This window comes from Coptis chinensis, chromosome 4 (assembly GCF_015680905.1).
Source record: "Coptis chinensis isolate HL-2020 chromosome 4, ASM1568090v1, whole genome shotgun sequence".
NCBI lineage: Eukaryota > Viridiplantae > Streptophyta > Magnoliopsida > Ranunculales > Ranunculaceae > Coptis > Coptis chinensis.
Genome location: NC_141459.1, coordinates 3,401,382 through 3,419,349, shown reverse-complemented (window position 1 = coordinate 3,419,349; position 17,968 = coordinate 3,401,382). Strand labels below are relative to the sequence as shown.

The 17,968-nt window shown below is 36.5% G+C and overlaps 2 protein-coding genes across 4 annotated transcripts; one reads left to right on the top strand and one right to left on the bottom strand.

Annotated features, from left to right (window-relative positions):
- Nucleotides 1-9,180: 9,180 nt before the first annotated feature.
- On the top strand, nucleotides 9,181-10,996 carry LOC147501258 (Leucine carboxyl methyltransferase). Of its 2 annotated transcripts, XM_086606286.1 has the most exons (3): nucleotides 9,181-9,775; nucleotides 10,212-10,466; nucleotides 10,560-10,996. In XM_086606286.1, exons 1-3 carry the CDS (start codon nucleotides 9,235-9,237, stop codon nucleotides 10,838-10,840), a joined length of 1,077 nt encoding a protein of 358 aa, XP_086462412.1. In that variant the 5' UTR covers nucleotides 9,181-9,234; the 3' UTR covers nucleotides 10,841-10,996. The 2 variants fall into 2 exon arrangements, with proteins under 2 accessions (XP_086462412.1, XP_086462411.1); XM_086606285.1 differs by having other exon boundaries at nucleotides 9,191-9,775; nucleotides 10,212-10,996.
- A 1,223-nt stretch (nucleotides 10,997-12,219) lies between these two features.
- On the bottom strand, nucleotides 12,220-14,527 carry LOC147501257 (plasma membrane fusion protein). 2 transcript variants are annotated; one of them, XM_086606288.1, is made up of 6 exons: nucleotides 14,266-14,527; nucleotides 14,073-14,180; nucleotides 13,881-13,996; nucleotides 13,695-13,795; nucleotides 13,553-13,612; nucleotides 12,220-12,622 (listed from the first exon to the last, which is right to left on the bottom strand). In XM_086606288.1, exons 1-6 carry the CDS (start codon nucleotides 14,468-14,470, stop codon nucleotides 12,538-12,540), a joined length of 675 nt encoding a protein of 224 aa, XP_086462414.1. In that variant the 5' UTR covers nucleotides 14,471-14,527; the 3' UTR covers nucleotides 12,220-12,537. The 2 variants fall into 2 exon arrangements, with proteins under 2 accessions (XP_086462414.1, XP_086462413.1); XM_086606287.1 differs by having other exon boundaries at nucleotides 13,881-13,999; nucleotides 14,266-14,526.
- Nucleotides 14,528-17,968: the final 3,441 nt, after the last annotated feature.

The following is a 17,968-nucleotide window of genomic DNA, read 5'->3' as shown; positions in this document are numbered from 1 at the left end:
AAGAGAGCAAAGAGAATTGAAGGTTATTGAATATAGAAAGTGTCTTGATTCATGGACCAATACTCTGGTCTCTTCCGAATCCAGTTCAGTAAACTCAATGACCCCACGACCAAAACTACAATCCATAAACTTTAATTCATCTAAGACTCTGAGTCTCTGAGAGTGTTTAAATTCAGGGCCATCATTCCAGTTCACTCAATTATTGATCATTGATAACTTGATCCCACCATTGCTGAATGTTGATAATCTGATACCAAGAATCTCATGGTAGGTGTCTGTGATGTCGGCCCTTACATGATCCTGGCAGGGCTGTCAATGGACCGGGATTGAAACCATCGACTATAGATTTTCCACTGTAAAGCCCAATAGTCCGATCTTCGAAGTTAACTTGTTTTAATGACCTGGTGCTGTGGTGCATTACTAGCCCAAAGCTAGCGACACAGAGAATGCCCACGACTAAGTCTCTGAATGAGAGGTTTTTGAGAGAAAAATGTCCAGAGCTCCCATTGCTACTGGAGATTGGAGAACGCGAGGAGGAAATATAGCAACCAGTCACGGACGGAACCAGAATTCAACGTCTGGGGTGCAAGAGCAAAGACCAAAATATCACTGATATTTCTGAAATATCAACAATATATATCAGTTTTTTAGGTATCCGATTTGGATATATTGTGATATATCAATAGATATATTGCCACATTTTGTATTCGATATATATTGGATGTCCCATATAGATCGTTGATTTTGACTGTTTGACAAATCTTTGACAATTTTTATTAATATATTAACAATATTTCTAATATAATTGATGATATGTTTGATATTTTCTGATACATCAATATACAAAACAAAATTTTGACCGGTCAACAAAAAGATATATATCCATTAATGTCGATATCCATTACGTCCGACATCTTAAATTGACATCGCACATTCCAAAAGATTTTCACATTGAACTAAGGGCTGATTTTTGGTAGATGATTACTTACCTACTATAGAGATAGTATCTCCACAAAAAAATGTTTTTCAATTAGATGTCTAGTCAAAAGGTGTTTAAATTCTGGAATAGTATATATATATATATAGTAGCGAGCCCGATATATATATATTTTAAATACCTTTTTGACAAGACTAGAGACATTCATTGAGCTGATTTTTGTGGAGATACTATCCATAGTAAGTAAGTCATCTCTACCAAAAATCAGCCTTAGTTCAATGTCAAAAAATTTGCTTTTGGAATGCGTATGTCAATTTAGTATGTCGACGTAGCGAGCCCGTATATATATATTGTCTAGGGTGCCACTCTTATAGTGACACCCTTATCTCACACTTCTCTTGAGCCGTCGGATCTCGCCCTCTAGATGTGAAGATCTAATTCACCCAATTTACCGATATTTATCGATATTTCAAAATTTTGGTTTATTTCAAAATTAAAAAAAAAACGAAAATACCAAAAACACGAAATTGGGTTGAGTTCTCTCTCTCTCTCGGCTTCTTCTTCTCCAATTTGAACCAAGCTTCTGGATTAAGGTATTTTCGAACATTTAATTCGTTTGATTTGTTGTTTAATTAGTAAACAACAAATTGGGTATATTGTTGGATGTTGTTTAAACGGTTGAACCTAGTAAACTTTATTCTTGGCAATTGTTTAAAACGTGAAATTGGGTGAATACTGTAACAAGTAAACAAGTTTAAAACGCTTGGTTCAACCGTTTATTGGGTATGAAATTGTTTATATTGTTGTTTGGAACAAGAAACTTGGAAGTAAACAAGTTTCTGTATTTGAAGAAAACATTAGACAACCGCGTGTATGAACTTTATTCAAATTGGGTAACCTACGTGTAGTGAATTTATTGAATTGGGTAACCTTTATTCAAATTGGGTACATGTAATAATTTTGCAAATTTAATTAGCTTTGAATGGTATTTAATTTAATTAGCTTTAATGGTATTTTCGTTGCCGTATTCTTCATGCTTTAATGGTATTTTCGTTGAAGTTTGAATGTTATTTAATTAGCTTGAACTCTGTCGTATTCTTCATGCCGTATTCTGGCAGAGTTTTGAACTCTGTCAGAGTTTTAAATTCTGTCAGAGTTCGGTGAACTAGCATATTCGGTGAACTCTGTCAGAGTTTTAAATTATGTGAGAGTTTTGAACTCTGTCAGAGTTTTGAATTCTGTCAAAGTTCGGTGAACTCTGTCAGAGTTTTAAATTCTGTCAGAGTTTTGAACTCTGTCAGAGTTCTAAATTCTGTCAGAGTTCGGTGAATTCTGTCAGAGTTTTGAACTTTGTCAGAGTTTTAAATTCTGTCAGAGTTCGGTGAATTCTGTCAAAGTTCGGTGAAGTAGCATATTCGGTGAACTCTGTCAGAGTTCGGTGAATTAGCATATTCGGTGAACTCTGTCAGAGTTTTGAACTCTATCAAAGTTTTGAGCTAAAGTGGATTGATCCGGTCGACGTGGCTAAGCTGAAAAAAGAAGGGAGTCCTATATATTATATAATGTATTGATGGCTCATTTTGGCTCACTTCCTCGATATGGGATCGAAAATGTTAAGTACTCAGGTTTCTTAGAGAGGTAGCGGGTTAGCTGTACAAGCAATTCGACCTCTTATAGGGGGGATGGGGTTTAAAGCGACTTCTCTAGAGGCAGACCCGAAGCAAGATTCTAGGCGGGGCTTAAGTGGGGATTTTGGTCTAGCCATTAGAGATAGAGAAAAAGTTGAGCCAACCAAGGCTTTGGTAAGAAACCAAGAATATGCTTAACACACCCAAGTCAAGGGCTACGAGTGGGGATTTCTAGGGAGATTCAAGCCGTGGCGCTAGCTTTAGCTTTAGTCGGCATAAGAACAAACAACTAAATGGGTATCCTTAGCCTTTGTTAGCCGTGGTGGCTGGAGTCTTCTGGGGCATCTCTTCTTTATAGCTTTATAGATTATGAATTCGATTGAACACACAAGAAAAGCGTTGATGGAACCATGCAAACAATGCTCATTAACTCACTAGCGTCCCCAATCAAATCATTCCAAAATACTTCCCCATGCCCCATTTCGAACAAGCTCTTGGTGAAAAAGATCGTGTAGTCGAACGAAGATTATCCGTCAGTAGTTATTTCCTTTTTCTTGAGAAAGCTCTGCCGAGTAAGGGAATGCTCGTGTAGTCGACACTTGCACTAAGCTTTTAGAAAATCTTCCAATAAACCGACAACCGGAGTCCGGCCATCCCGAGTGATAAGCACCGCTTAAACCTCGAGTTCGATTGCCTAATTTCTTCCATAGCACCCTTTATTAGAATTAGAGCGCCAGATCGGTGTATTGATCGGACATAATGCTCCCCTTTCGTCATAAGGTGTGGTTTCTCACGCCTATAATGATGATCAAACCACGATCATGGGATAGCCCGGTTCTAATTCTATATGCGGATTAGAATTGAAATTAAGACCGAAGCTTATTTAGTTCCGGATGATGTAGAGCCAATTCAATTTATTTCCTTAGGTTCCTAGCTCTCCTCTCTCGGGTGGGTTGGAAAACTTTCATATCAAAGGGGTTAGCTCTATCGAACGAAGGTTAGGTTTTCAAAGTGGTAGGCTTAGAGCCAAATAAAGCTAGAAAAGTCTACCGGTGAGTGAGTAGTCTTTGCCAAAAAGCAAAAAGGTAAATGCTTATTTCATCTTTCTTTGAGATGAAATGCAAACGTTAATTGGTGGTGTGGGGTCCAACTTCTTTCTTTTTGTTTGTATTGGACTTGCCGACATATCCAAACGTAAGTGAGTCGGAATCAAGCTCTTGTCGTTCGGTCCATTCAAACGATGCTATAACTTAAGAAAAGAGGCGGCCCCTCTTATAATAATAGTAGATCATTTTCGCATGCTATCCATTTTAATTGTTTTTCCTCCCTTTCCAGTGATCCTTTTCGATCATTTTTGCATTATAGTCCTCCTCAACTAAACAAAAAACACCTAAGATGATGCTGGTTTTGCTTTACTTTTCAGTTTGTGTTAGTTGAGATGATGCGGGGAGTGTTTATTGGCATTTGAGATGATGCGGGTTTTGCTTTACTTTTCAGTTTGTGTTAGTTGAGATGATGTAGGGAGTGTTTATTGGCATTTGTCTTTCTTTGTTCTTTTGAGAGTTGATCATGACTTAAGTTCAAGAGTTTTCCAATCAATGAGGTTTCTAGATTTGGTGTTGAATTTGACATATGTGGTAGTATTTATCTTTGATTCATGTGTTTTATTGGGGGGTAATTAGGCAAATGGTGGTGGCGGAAGATGGTGAACATGAGGAAGCAAGTGGAGAGGTTAGTTTTTGTCGGGACCTTAATAAAGCGGTTTGATTTAACTTTGCTTGACTGATCTGTTTATTCAATTTTTTTGTTTTGCAGGAAGGAGATAAAGTCAGAAAGTTAGATTGGAAATCTCTTTCTAGTCAAAAAATGTTATGTTAGGACTCTTTTGTAAGTGCAAGTTGTTGATATGTAGCAACTTAGCTTTATGTTCAGTAATTCAGACAATGTAATTCGACATGGTGTCACATTGTTGAAATATGAAATGATAGTGATCTTGCTTTGGACTTGTCATTCTTTTCATGTTCACCTAAGATCCTAGGGTTTCATGTATTTCATGTCACATTGCCTTTGGTTATGTTTCTGCTATTAGCAGGCATTGATTTGAATAGGACGTCTGCTGTCAATGGAGTAAACAGGTTATACTACTTACCGTATTGCGTATGTGCTTTGCTTAGATCTCGGTTTATATCCATTCAATGGCTCTTCTTGTGCTTTCCGACAATTTGGCGATTTTAATTTGTCACATCAAGTATCTCTATTAATAATCTAATGCGAACATTGTCCCAATGTTATCTCTAATGTCCCAATGTTATCTCTATTAGTATCTCTAATGCGAACACACAAAATCCCAATGTTATCAACAAAAATCCCAATGTTATTTACCAAAACACAAAAATCTAATGCAAAGACGCAATGTTTTTGCCAAAACACAAAAGATCTGCTTTTTTGCCTCTTGAGCGGTGTGGTCACACCGTTTGGGACTAAGGCCAAACGGTGTGGCCATATCGCTTGGATTTGAACTTGCAAAAAATGGGCGGTTCTGTTTGGACTTTGTCCCAAACGGCATGGCGTGTCTGTTTGGACTTAGTCCCAAGCGGCATGGCCACACCGTTTGGTACTAAGGCCAAACGGTGTGGCTATGCCGTTTGGGACTAAGTCCAAGCGGACGATTTTTTTTTGCAAGTTCAAAAAATCAAACGGCATGGCCACACCGTTTGGCCTTAGTCTCAAACGGTGTGGCCATGCCGTTGGAACTAAGTCCAAACGGTGTGGTCATGCCGTTTGGACTTTGAACTTGCAAAAAAATGGCGTGTCTGTTTGGACTTTGTCTAAAGCGGCATGGGCCACACCGTTTGGACTTAGTCCCAAACGGCATGGCCACACCGTTTGGTACTAAGGCCAAACGGTGTGGCCATGCCGTTTGGGACTAAGTCCAAAGAGTGTGGCCATGCCGTTTGGACTTTGAACTTGCAAAAAAAAAATGGCGTGTCTATTTGGACTAAGTCCAAACGGTGTGGGCGGAAAGGACCAACGGGTAAAGAAAACTGAAGGGGAAGTGAAGAAATTGTACAATTTGTGAATATCCAAGATAAATAACATTGTCAACTAAGTTGGTCTCAAACGAAGTGTGCATATGGATTGTAAAAAATACGTGTTTTCAACAGTCGAACTTGGCAAAATGCAATTTTTGAGCATGGTTTTCCGTCTCCGTATCTCTCGAAGTTTCGAATCAAACGAAACATATAAAATGGCAGTTCCCCCACGGAACTATATTCCTACAAATCAAACACATCCTAAGATTATTCAATTCTGGACTTGGCGCTCAATGGGCATTCATGTACATCCTTCAAATTTTTATTACATGCACTATTTGGTAGTTGCGAAGTGTACACTGGAATCACAATCCTCTCAGGAACGTAAGTGGCCATCAATGACATTATATCAGCTCGTCGGCAGTGCAGTTCAATTTGTATTTGCTTGGCTTAATGCGAACCGAAGAGCTTTAAGTTGACTAAATTTAAGTTAAGAATTATGGTTAGCTACTATATCACAATAGACAAATGTCATGTTAAAATCACCATTACATCCCAAAATGCTTGTGATCGTTTCAATATGCTCGGAGACAGAATGCTCCAATAGAATACATAATATGCCCGGAGACAGAATGCTTCAATAGAATACATAATATGCCCGGGGACAGAATGCTTCAATAGAGTACATAAACAACTGGGTCCTCGAATCCAAACCAATTTATTTTTCAAAGCTGAACAAAGGTAAGGTACAAATCTCCAACAAATGCACCCTAGTTACATTGATTTAGTCGGTTGCCCGAAAAGCTCTTGCAAAGACCTCGGGGGTTGGCGCCATCGAGCTTGTTTTTTCCATTGATCCGTCGGGAAGAATCGCCTTAGTAAGGCAAAAAAAAATCCATAATATCAACAGAAGGAAAATTTTCTTTTACTTCTTAGTGAGAATAATGATGAGATGGAGCACATACCACATAGTATGGAGCGCTTTGTTATGTGGTCGGAGTACTTCTCAAGTTCGGTAAACCTTTCGGATAACCACCAAGAAGAATGTCGGGTTTAAAAAGAAAATAATAAGTGTAAATGTAAGAAAAACCTATTTGTTTATGGAGAATAGACCTCTTGGACTCTCTTATTAGGGTCATCAAAACTCCTTTGCTCCTTCTATTCCAACCTTTTTAGTAGCTTCTACAAGAAACTCCCGTGATCGCTTACAAAGAGTCACACTGTTAATATTTCTAAAATAAAAACTGCAAACCATTGTCGGGCTATGATCACAGAATGAGCACTTGTCTCCTATATACTTCCCCTGGGTGAAATAGCCGAGGTGCAACTCCTCCACAAGAGCATTTTGCTTATCGTAACCCTGATGCCCTGCAAATGTTATGAGTCTGTGGTTATCTAAAGTGTTTCCCCTACATATTTAAGCATATCGGTCAATGTTAATTTAGCAACAGTTTCTTGATTCATCTATTTGTAACGATTGGAATTAAAGTTTGATTCAAGCTTACGTGAGCCCATCCACATCGTAGTCAAGACCATGACCACGGAACACCTACATGATTCAAAACCTCATTAACACCAAATGCATTGGACCAAAGAAACACACGGTATATATAGATAAAAAGAACGGAAGAAAAACCTCACCATTCGAGCTTTTATTCTTTTGATTGAGGTCCAAATTTCTCCATGTAATGAACTTTCTTAACAACACCTTCTTTTGGAGTGAAGGATTCGGGAAATAAAGGTGCCACCGACTGTAAAATATAGTCTCGTTATCCGTAGAAATGTAACTAACTCAGTAAAATATAGTCTAGTTATCCATTGAAATGTAACTAAGTAAAATAGTAGTACAACAATGAGATCGAAGCAGTGAAGGGAAGGAAACCTCAAAATCAAACTGATCATTTGATGAGGCTATAGCCTTGTCTAGATTCTGCCACTGCTAGTAAGCTAATGAACAAAGAGGACTTTATCAGCAAAGATAAGGCACTACACAAGTGTGAAAGAGGTCGCAAAGGACATGTACCAAGGGAGAAAGAATATATCAATTACTGACTAAATAGTTAACTGGACGCTTTGGCTAAAATCGGATTGAGTGTTCAAATTTATACATTAAAGGAAATTAAATGAATGAAATGCGAAACTAAATTATGCACAACTTTACATATTCATCATGATACAACATAAAAATAGAAGGAATTGAACCCTTAATGTGGACTTTGAACTTGCAAAAATATGGCGTGGTCCCTCGTTCAACATATTGATAAGTAGAAAACTAGTAGCATTTGCAAAGTGGATTGCGAGAACACCAAGCACTATGTGAAACTGGAATATTAGATCTAAACAACCAATAAACTACTAAGATTAGATCAGATCAAAGCATGATTATCATAAAAATGAAACAAACAATAATAATAAATCTTATGAAAATAAAAGAGTGAAAGAGATTTACAGTTGCGGTAAACGTTAGCATGCACCATGATTTTGGGTTATTTGATTTTGGGTTTCGATTTTTGAAGAGGCAAATTTGTGAATCAAACGTGAAATCAATTCGTGAATCAATTTGTGGGTTTCGAAATTTTGGGTTTGATTTTGGATTATGAATGATAGCTATTGTTGATTTTGGGTTTCGATTTTTGAAGATTTTCTATAGTGAGAGGAGAGAGAGAGAGAAGGCGTTGGTTTTGCTGGTATATATCGAAATATTAGGCTTTGTGCAAGAGTATACGCAACTCATGTCTCCCTTGTCAAATGTCCACCCTCATGTAGGTTGAAAATTTTCGTTGATTCATGGCTAAAAGGATTCTAATTAAACTCTGAAGGCACGTGAGTGTTCAGCGTTTTTTCTTCTTCCTTTTCTCCTCTTATCAGCTTTGGACATTATTTCACCCTAAAATAAGGGCTGGACATCAGGACATGGTTAGGGAATCTTGTTACTCTAGCAATGGAAAATTTTAATTTTTTTTCCTAAGAAAAAGAAGAAAATAAAACGTGTACATCTCGTGTCTAGTGAGTCAGAATTAATGAAGAGATGTTCTTTTCTTCAAACTTTGTATGCATGGAAACATAAACCAAGTGCTTTCCGCAAAGCAAACTGAGTTTGCTGGTACCGGAAGCTTACGACAACCCAGGGGATAATTAAATACTTAAGTCCCTGATCAAAAAAATTGACAGAACCCTCGGGCCACCTATGGATGTCAGCTTTGAGATACGCAACATCAACTCAAGATATGCACCAGTGTCTCACTGTCTCAACTCTAAAGACTTTGGCATGTAATTCACAAAGCAGCATAGGTGGATGGATGGGGACCTTTATCAATTTTATGACCGCTAAAAGTACGTCTCATCTTCCACAGGTTTTCTGTGTCTCACGAAGTACCAAAATTCTTGTCCATATGTTGACACAACTGATTAATGTCGCCACAGAAACCATTTCTAAATATATTATAACAAAAAAAATAAAATATGACGTACCAGTCTGTTTCTATGCATGGTGGGATCCATCTTATGGTATTTTGTAGAGCTTTTTGTGGGGTTGTGAAAACTGAAAAGTGTAAATGGGTTCACAACAAACAAAGAAATAGAACGTACAATATGAAGAATAGTCGTGGGTTCAATACCTCCCTTCCCATAGCTTCAAATGAACTTGGATGCGTTTGCTTTCAAAAATTGGTTGTGTGGCTCTCTTTTCTTATCCCTTCCTACTCGTACCCTTTCCTCAAAACACTCTTCCAAATATTTTTGGATTGCATTACCTCCTCCACTCCCTCCTTCCCATACTTCTGCAAGGCTGGTTGCAAACATGTTGCCGCAGGAAAACGGGATGGAGGAACCAACTATGTTTGAGCTGAAGCTCTCAGACTTGCTTCTGTCAGATAAAGTTAAGGAACTGCATGCATCCATAAATGACGAGTGGGACTCGCTCCAGCTTTCTGCATGTCAAACTGCAGCTGGAAGAGCTCTGTGGAAGCATATGATCCATGATCCTGTTGCAGACATACTTGCCGGTGAGAAGTATCTACGAAATCTTCATGAGAAGATTAAGAAAGATAGGTGCAATAATGCGCGTGAAGTGTCTGGGGTGATTCTTGCTGTCAGGACACTCTGGTTTGATTCAAATATTGAAACTGCTCTGAGCTCCTTTAACGGCAGAGAAAACCAAGTAGTACTTTTGGGTGCAGGTTGGTAACTCTTTTATTCCACTCGTTCCTTTCTAAGCTTACCATTGCATCACCAATCTCTATGTTGCTATATGCACTCTGGCACTCAGCTGTATACAAGAAGGGTGATCACATTGATCATTCCTTCAATAACTAAGTCTACAATTGCTACACCATACTTGGTGTTACTAGCTTTGGTAGCACATTCCTATCCAAGCACACACTTAAAGATGAAATGATCCAGATACTGGCTCCTGCATGTCATGTATTACTGATTGATAAGGTTTTGTCAACTAAACGAACATCATCTTTATCTATATATTTATCCAAGAAAGATTAATTTTCATACATTAGTAGAGCACACAAGTCTTTAATGTGCTTAAAGAACAACGAGTCTTTTTCTCATTATAACTAATGGAACCCTTCAATAAAAACTACTATCCTCTTTTATCTGCAGGAATGGATGCAAGGGCCTACCGTATGGGCTGCTTGAAAGAAAGCAATGTCTTTGAGGTTGATTTCCCAAAGCTCTTACATACGAAGGCTACACTTATACAGGCAGCTGCAGGGTCCAACAATGGAAACCAACAACTCAACTTGATGGCCAAATCTGTAACCAGAGTGGCAGCTGATATCAGGGATGAGGATTGGTTTGAGAAGCTTAAGAAATCTGGGTTCATTCCTGAAAGGAGTACAGTATGGGTTCTCGAAGGTATCATTTATTACCTCTCCCATCTCAACGCAATGCAAGTGCTGCAAACCATAGCTTCTAATAGTGCTTTGACACACACGGTCCTCCTAGCAGATTTCATGAACAAGTCTTCAACTACACTTTCCCAATCCACCTTCCATTTCCACAGTGATTGGCCTGATCATCTCCTGCCATCTCTAGGGTTTTCTGATGTGAAGCTTTCGCAACTTGGAGATCCAGATGCTGATTTTGGGCTCATGCATGATCCTCTAAATCTATTCAACCGGCTCCGGAGTTTGCCAAGGTCAGTCCAAACCCACCCAGATGATGGAACACCCTGCTGCCGGCTTTATTTGGTGAAGGCCACAGGCTACCCGAACCAGACAATCACATAAAAGATCAACATGAATACCCACATACCTTACATGTTGGTTGCTTTTCAGATATGGTTGCAGCTTGAGACATTGTCGTCATTGTTCACCAAGAAATACAAATGTACTTTGAATCCTAATATTGACCCACAAAAATGAGTCATTTCATTATTCAGTTTAGTCACCAAGATATTCTGGAAGTTTTTTTGAATGTTGTGTCGAGTTCAGCTAATGAACCTGATAGAAGTCAGGGTCAAGATGCTTTCCCAGGATCCTTTCTTCTTTACCTCTTAAACTATGTATCGTTATTATAAGAAGTTCAAAAGAGAGAGCGTATACAACTGAGTCTTTTTAGGAGGATCAAAAGCTGTATTGCTTCGAGAACTCTCAGTTGAAGGTCATCTACTAATAACTCAAAAGGCCTGCAGTGTGGATTGCAGTTTTGTTAACCCACTTGCAGTCGCATTGTAGAACAGAGATTATTTTGTGGTTACAGGAATACCACTGAACAAACGGGCTGGGATGCACAACACATACTTGTGTGCCCATTATTCTATGTAACCCTACATCGCAAGAAAGAACAGAAAGGGGATATCTATACCGTCACTCAAGAAGATATATAGCCTTGAAAGTCTGCTAAGTCATGAAGTCAAAATAAACTAGTTTATACTTTATAGTCAGTTCAATATTTCAGTTATACAATAGCAGAAAATTTCCTAGAGGTATTTTACTTAAACAATCACTGCTCAGAGAAGATAAATTAGGCATGCCTATGACTTCAAAGTCCAGTTTCTTTAACTAGAATTTTCAACTTTTATTATATTTCATAAACTGTTATAGACATTACAACACTTAAACTAGAATAGTACTCACAGCATAAATCAATGACAGAACATGCTATTGTACAGTTTCTCACCTCAGGAAAACAGGGCAGCATGAGTCATATAGCTGTGCACTTAGAACACCCAAACTCATTGGACTTTTGGAATCAATTATCCGTTTACTAAGCACTAACTAGTGCAACCTGTGAGTCACTGTGAGAAATAAATAAATAAAAAAGAAATAGATCTACATGATTCTCTATGCAAACTGAGGTCTATATGAGATGCAAACCCTCGGGCATCTATTCTGGCATTGGGATATGTTCTTTAGGAAACTCTTTAGTGGGTTCACTTCCCAGCATACACAAAATCAGAATACAATGATTTCTTGTTCAATACCCTTTTATCAGGCTTACTCAATACCTTAACATGCCATACTTCAGTGAACTATAATTTTATACAGGTGTCCAAATCCATTCGATTCAGGAGTACTTACAGTATTTGTTGTAAGTGAAAGGTCTACTGCATGGCCTAATAGATACACCGTAAAGCAGAGGACTTAATTAGTCCTAAAGAAAAGGGTAATGAAAGCAGGCAATAAACTGGCAAAGTGGTGATGAATATGTAAGCTCAATGCATTTCCTATACAGCTACACTGCTACATACAACTACCAGACGGGAAAAAAAACATAGTAGTGATTACTATACTCAGGGAGGCGAAGGAAACTCTGTTTAAAATCAAATTAAAAAGCAACACCAAAAAAACAAAAAATTAAAAATCATACAGGCCTTGCATTGCAACCAGAATCCAATTACCAGTGTCCTCTGCTTCCAATGAAAAGTATTGACCTTCTTTCTGGAATCTCACATACAGAATATAGTTCTTCTGGAATTTAACAATCAAATCTCAAGGCAATCCTTGATACCTTGCTCGAATTTTTCAAGGGAAAAGATGGTGTCTGTAAGGGCATCTTCCACCTTCTGTCTGCATTGCAGTTATACAGAAAACATAAGCATTTGTACGTAAGGGTTCATACTCATACTCATAGTCTAAACACAAGTACTATACAAATTAGTTGCATAATCTAATTTCACAAGAACCAAATGTAAACATATAATATGTATGGAGCTTTTTATCCTATACAAATGATTTCCACAGAATTAATTGATTATCAGATAGGTGAAGTTTAATTGCAAAATCCATGTTATGAGTTTATGACCCTATAATAAAGATAAATAATATATGGTGACGATGACATGCAGCCTTTGAAAAGTTTCACCTCGATCATTGGCTGCAGTAAGTTCAATATATGAACTGGTTAAAACCAATAAACTTACAGAAATCATGTGAAACCGATAAAGAGCATGAAGTTTCCAAACGAGTTGATGTTAGCTTTATACGAAACAAATATACAAGGAATGTACACAAGCTAGGCAAATATAGATTTAAGTGCTACTTGTAGTTTGAAATGTACCTTAAAAAACACAAAAAAGAAGGCGTACTTTTGAAAGAAACAAGATCATCAACATCCGGACAGGACATGAAATTGAATAAATAGTATATTAAACCAAGTGCAAAAAGGAAGTATTAAGAAGTAATAGTAATAAAATGTTACTGTACATACAGTCATTAAAACGACTTGGATGCCAATGGACCCATTTCTAAAGAGGCTAAGAAGCTGGTAAACATTTAAAATTAACCGCGACAATTAGTCTTTATGTAGATCTCCTGTCTCGTGGTGTTACAAAGACGAGGGAGGATATCATTATAAGCCATAAATATAGATTCTGAATTAGTTTATTTATCAACTAGCACTACTGAAACAATGGACTACACATTTGCCTAACCACTGCTCAAAGGATGCAATAACTTGCACGAATCGATATTTTGCAGTAAATTTTTAACAAAACCTACCTACTAGAAGATAGTTGAAGATCTGCTTCATTTGCCACAACATCAAGTGAGGTAAAAGACCTGCATTTGATAAGAGAACATAAATACATAATGTCATTAGATATGTGTCTTACTCCTATGTGGCAAGGATAAGGAAATGTACCTTACAAGATCAGCTAGCATAGCTTCCGCTTCTAATTTTATAGGATCTTTATTGTCCAGTAAAGAAGCTGCATTATTCAAAATCAAACGGAATGTGCATACCTACACAGTGTACATGGCAATTCAATTTTTAAATCTACACCATTCAAAAAAAAAAAAAAAATGTACAAGTTAAGTAAAATTCTACCTCGACACCGGTGCTAGCTTGAAACGAAACGAAAGAATTCCTCTCCTTAATAACACAATCTCTTGCAGCAGATGTCAGAAGCCTTTGAACTTCATCCATGTCCTTAGTTTCACTTTCTTCTGTCAAAGTGAACGTAAAAACCAGTCCAGTTATTCAAAAGAAGTAAGAATAATGGACTAAACTCTTACTTACTTAGTATAAGATATGCAGCACGTAGGCTTTCACGGGAAGCATCAATAGGAGCTAAGAGGAATCTAGAAGCTTTCTTCTTCTGTTCTCTTAACCAGTCCTTTGGTCCAGCTGTAAGAAAAAAACGTAAAGAAGTAAATATATAGACGTGGCAATAGTTACTGTTTTGAGGAGTGAGTGAGTTAGAGAGAGTTACATATGCCTATGGAGAAAGCGTGAGCAGGAGGAGAAAGAGAGAGAGTGGGAAAGAGAGAGAGGAGACAGAGATAAACGGTGCTTCTACGGGTGGAATGAAAGTGTTGGTTTAGTGGGATTTGTTTTGGCGGGGAGTTTTTATTAGTGAGTGTGGAGGAGATAAGGTGTGATCCTGATCCTGATCCTGCTGTTGCTGATAGTGTCATGGCGGATAACTCTTTTTTTTTCTAATTTCGAGTTTGAGGTTCTAGCTGGAATCTGGATGGTTTTCCAGGGCTTACTAAAAAGGCCTTGGTAATTTGGGCCCAAAATCAAAATTCAATCATACAGGTTCGGCTTGTTGAGGACTCTTACAATTTTTTTGAAATATGACTGTCGGGTTATAGGTAACCACACTATCCAACAGAATGACTGAAACAATTTCGTCCCATATTTTACAATTTAAGGGACGAGGCCAGCCCAATTCCCATTATCTATAAGTCCAATAGCATTAATTTACAACCAATTGGACTTATTAAAATAGAATTAGTTTTCAAATTTGGAAAATAATTTTGATATGCTCAACCACAATTATTGAATTTTTGGTGATCTATAATATTATTGATTGTATTTAAAAAAATTGCACAAAGGTTTCCAAATATTTGGAAAAAACAAGTCATATTTGTGTGAGAATGATTACCTATAATTTGGATGGGGCTTTTTGGGCCCCACACTTCTCTATTTTGTTAGATAGATATGGCAGTCGGGGTTATAGGGAGCCACACTTTCCAACGGAATAGGCTATTTCTAATCCCTCCTATTTTACAATTTAGAAACACCTCCCTCAATTATTTTAATTAGCTCTTTTTATTTTAAGTAATTTACAAAAAACTCAATCACCTCACTGAAATTTTTTTTGTTTGTTTTTTTTGAAAGGCAAGCAGGGTTTTTGAGAGGTCCCTTATCCCTATTTTATTGAATATAAATAATGGCTTGGTTACATTCGTACATATTGTTTGCCCATGGCATCATCAAAAATAATTTTCTTTACATCTTCTGAAAAAGAACTAAGAGTAAACTCTACATAAATTAGCTTTCATATTATTTAAAATAATTTAGAAAACCTCCTTCACATCACTGAAATTATAATCAATCCCTCATAATGTTTTTATATTGTTTTTTAAATATGTTAGAGCAATATGTTTAAATATTTGAAAAAAACCGATGCGTAGCACAGTCCTTGTTAGCAATTCGCGAATAATTTGCAAATTGAACTTTTGAAGGGCAAAACGTATAATACTTCCGAATGTTTGAAAGATTCACAATAATTCGCGATTTTTTGTCTTGAAATGAATAATACGGATTTTGCCTAATTTTTCAATAATTCGACTAAAAAATAAATAAATAAAAATGAATGAAAATTCGGTTGCATTTTTGTTATTTTTTATGTATTTTATGTCCTCACTCTTACATTTTTAGTGATAAATTAATCCAAAAGATTTGTTTTTTATATTTTTTGGGCAATATTTAAATTGTCATGTCATGATATGTGTGTATTTTGAAATTTGAACGTTAATTTCAATCCAAAAACAAATAAATGAATGTACATATATAGACCATTGAATTGGTTTTAATGTTTTTGTAACTAAATTATTTAGATATATTTTTGTTATACCAAATAAATGAAAACAACTATTATTAATATTTACTAACATAATATCACGAATTTTTGACTTCCGAATTTTTGCAACCAAACATTTAAAATGCGTATTAATTAAACACCACATAATTGCCGTATAACTGTATTGCAAATTTTTGACCGAATATTTGACCGTACCGTTTTTTTGAATCACCGAATTATTCTCGTACCGAATTTTTGTTGTATCCCGAATTGCTAACAAGGAGCACAATTCGCATACTTGTTTTTTAAATGTGAAAGTATATACTTGATCGAGCAAGTTCTTTTCATGGTCCGGTTCATATAGAAACTGCAAACCAAACCGTCTTGTCGGTTATCCTATTTTCAAAACCGAACCATTAATATAAAATCAATATAAAATCAAACCAACTTAACAATTCAGTACCGTTTCAGTTATTTGGTTAATTTGGGCCAGCCATTGGGCCTAATGTCTGGTTACATATCCAATTAATATTGAGCCCATTGATATCAATCACAAACATTTGAAATCCATGGACTAAGTTAAAATTCAAGCAAGCATACACTAATAAAGGATTTGATTTCACAGTTCTACATAAAGAGCCGTGTATATAGTCTATTCAATATGTTAATACGTCATAAATGATAGGATAAACATTTATTGAGCTCAATATAGCCATCCAACAAAAAATAGGCTTTATGTTTTTTGTTGTTTATTGTTTATAGAAACCCTACACTTTTATACTTAACATATTTAAATATAGTTATTAATATACTCAAAATTAGTTTTGGTTTTCACTACGACCAAAGCCCCAAAACTAGACCGAACCTAACCCACCAATTCCTATTTTTTAGAACCGTAAACCGAACCAAATATACCAACAACCGTAAAAATTGTTACATTTGGTTCGGTTTCACGGTTCCAGTTTTTTGTTGAACAACCCTACCTCATGTTGTTTAAACAATCTTTTAAAGTTGCTTAGCATTTAACCTCCTACAGTTTAAAAATAAATCTTTGAATTGAATTAACAAGATGACCTAATGTGATTATTGAGGGTGATGCGGTTAGAGTGATTAACGATTTGAATAATAAATTCTTAGTGCTCTACGGAGTTGGAATTCTATTTTAGATATTGTGTTTTGAAAACTTTGTTTATTTTTGAAGTTATTTATTTGGGTTCATTTTTAGAAATTGTTGTGAACCAATTAACTCGTGAAATAGCTAAAAGGGCAACTCTACCGTAAGCCTGTCAAATAACTCCTATTAAAATATATGTTATATTTAACTCGCATGAAAATCCTAAATCCACTTAGATATTATAAAAAAAAAAACATCTCCAAATTTAGACATTAGGCAACACAAAATCCCATTATTACTACTAACACCCAAAATCTCATTAATGAACTCGATCATTCACTATTAGCATATTATATTATTCTTTTTGATTAGTTGATCTTTTAAAGTTGTGCTTGTAGATGTATAAGTTTCTACCTATAACCTGATGCTGAGGTTGATTGGGAATGACTGCACTATTTTTTGGGATAAGAGTTGCATACGTATCAAGTTTATTGGGTGAATTTGAATCAAGCTTTACATAGTTTATCTCTCTTTACTTATAAGTGTTTGCATTGATATGACTTTTCTTATTTGTTTGAGGCCGTTGTCAAGTATAGATCCATATTTTTTGCTCTTTTGATGATAAGCCATTACTTCTGCTGTTACAAGGTAAATGCCTCCTTCATTGGTGCGTTGACTGAGCTTCAAGATCGCGGTAGATCATTTGTTTTCATGTATGGTTGTATTTGTTATATGGGATGACCTGAGTTTGGGTCGTGGTTACGTCCTGGTGGAGTAGTATGACCTTGTGATATACGAGCTATGTAGATATGATCTGATGTGTGGACACATGTGCTGTAATGATTGGTTTGAGAACAGATGGTACTTACACAACCCCTTTATTCTTTAGAGGTTGTTTGTCTCGTGAGGATGAAGTGGTTGAAAAAGAATAAAGTTGAAATAGTGAACTCGTGTCGCACAGCTGGTGGGATTTTGAAAATCGAAAATTTT

What these genes read in the sequence shown, in the direction of transcription:
- LOC147501258 (XM_086606285.1), top strand. Translation starts at nt 9,235, where the DNA reads ATGAACTTGGATGCGTTTGCTTTCAAAAATTGGTTGTGTGGCTCTCTT. An exon ending in AGTAGTACTTTTGGGTGCAG is followed by an intron (nt 9,776 to 10,211) that starts GTTGGTAACTCT and finishes TTTTATCTGCAG; the next exon opens with GAATGGATGCAAGGGCCTAC.
- LOC147501257 (XM_086606287.1), bottom strand. Translation starts at nt 14,470, where the DNA reads ATGACACTATCAGCAACAGCAGGATCAGGATCAGGATCACACCTTATC. An exon ending in AAGCTAGCACCGGTGTCGAG is followed by an intron (nt 13,796 to 13,880) that starts GTAGAATTTTAC and finishes TACACTGTGTAG; the next exon opens with GTATGCACATTCCGTTTGAT. An exon ending in CTTCAACTATCTTCTAGTAG is followed by an intron (nt 12,623 to 13,552) that starts GTAGGTTTTGTT and finishes ACTGCAATGCAG; the next exon opens with ACAGAAGGTGGAAGATGCCC.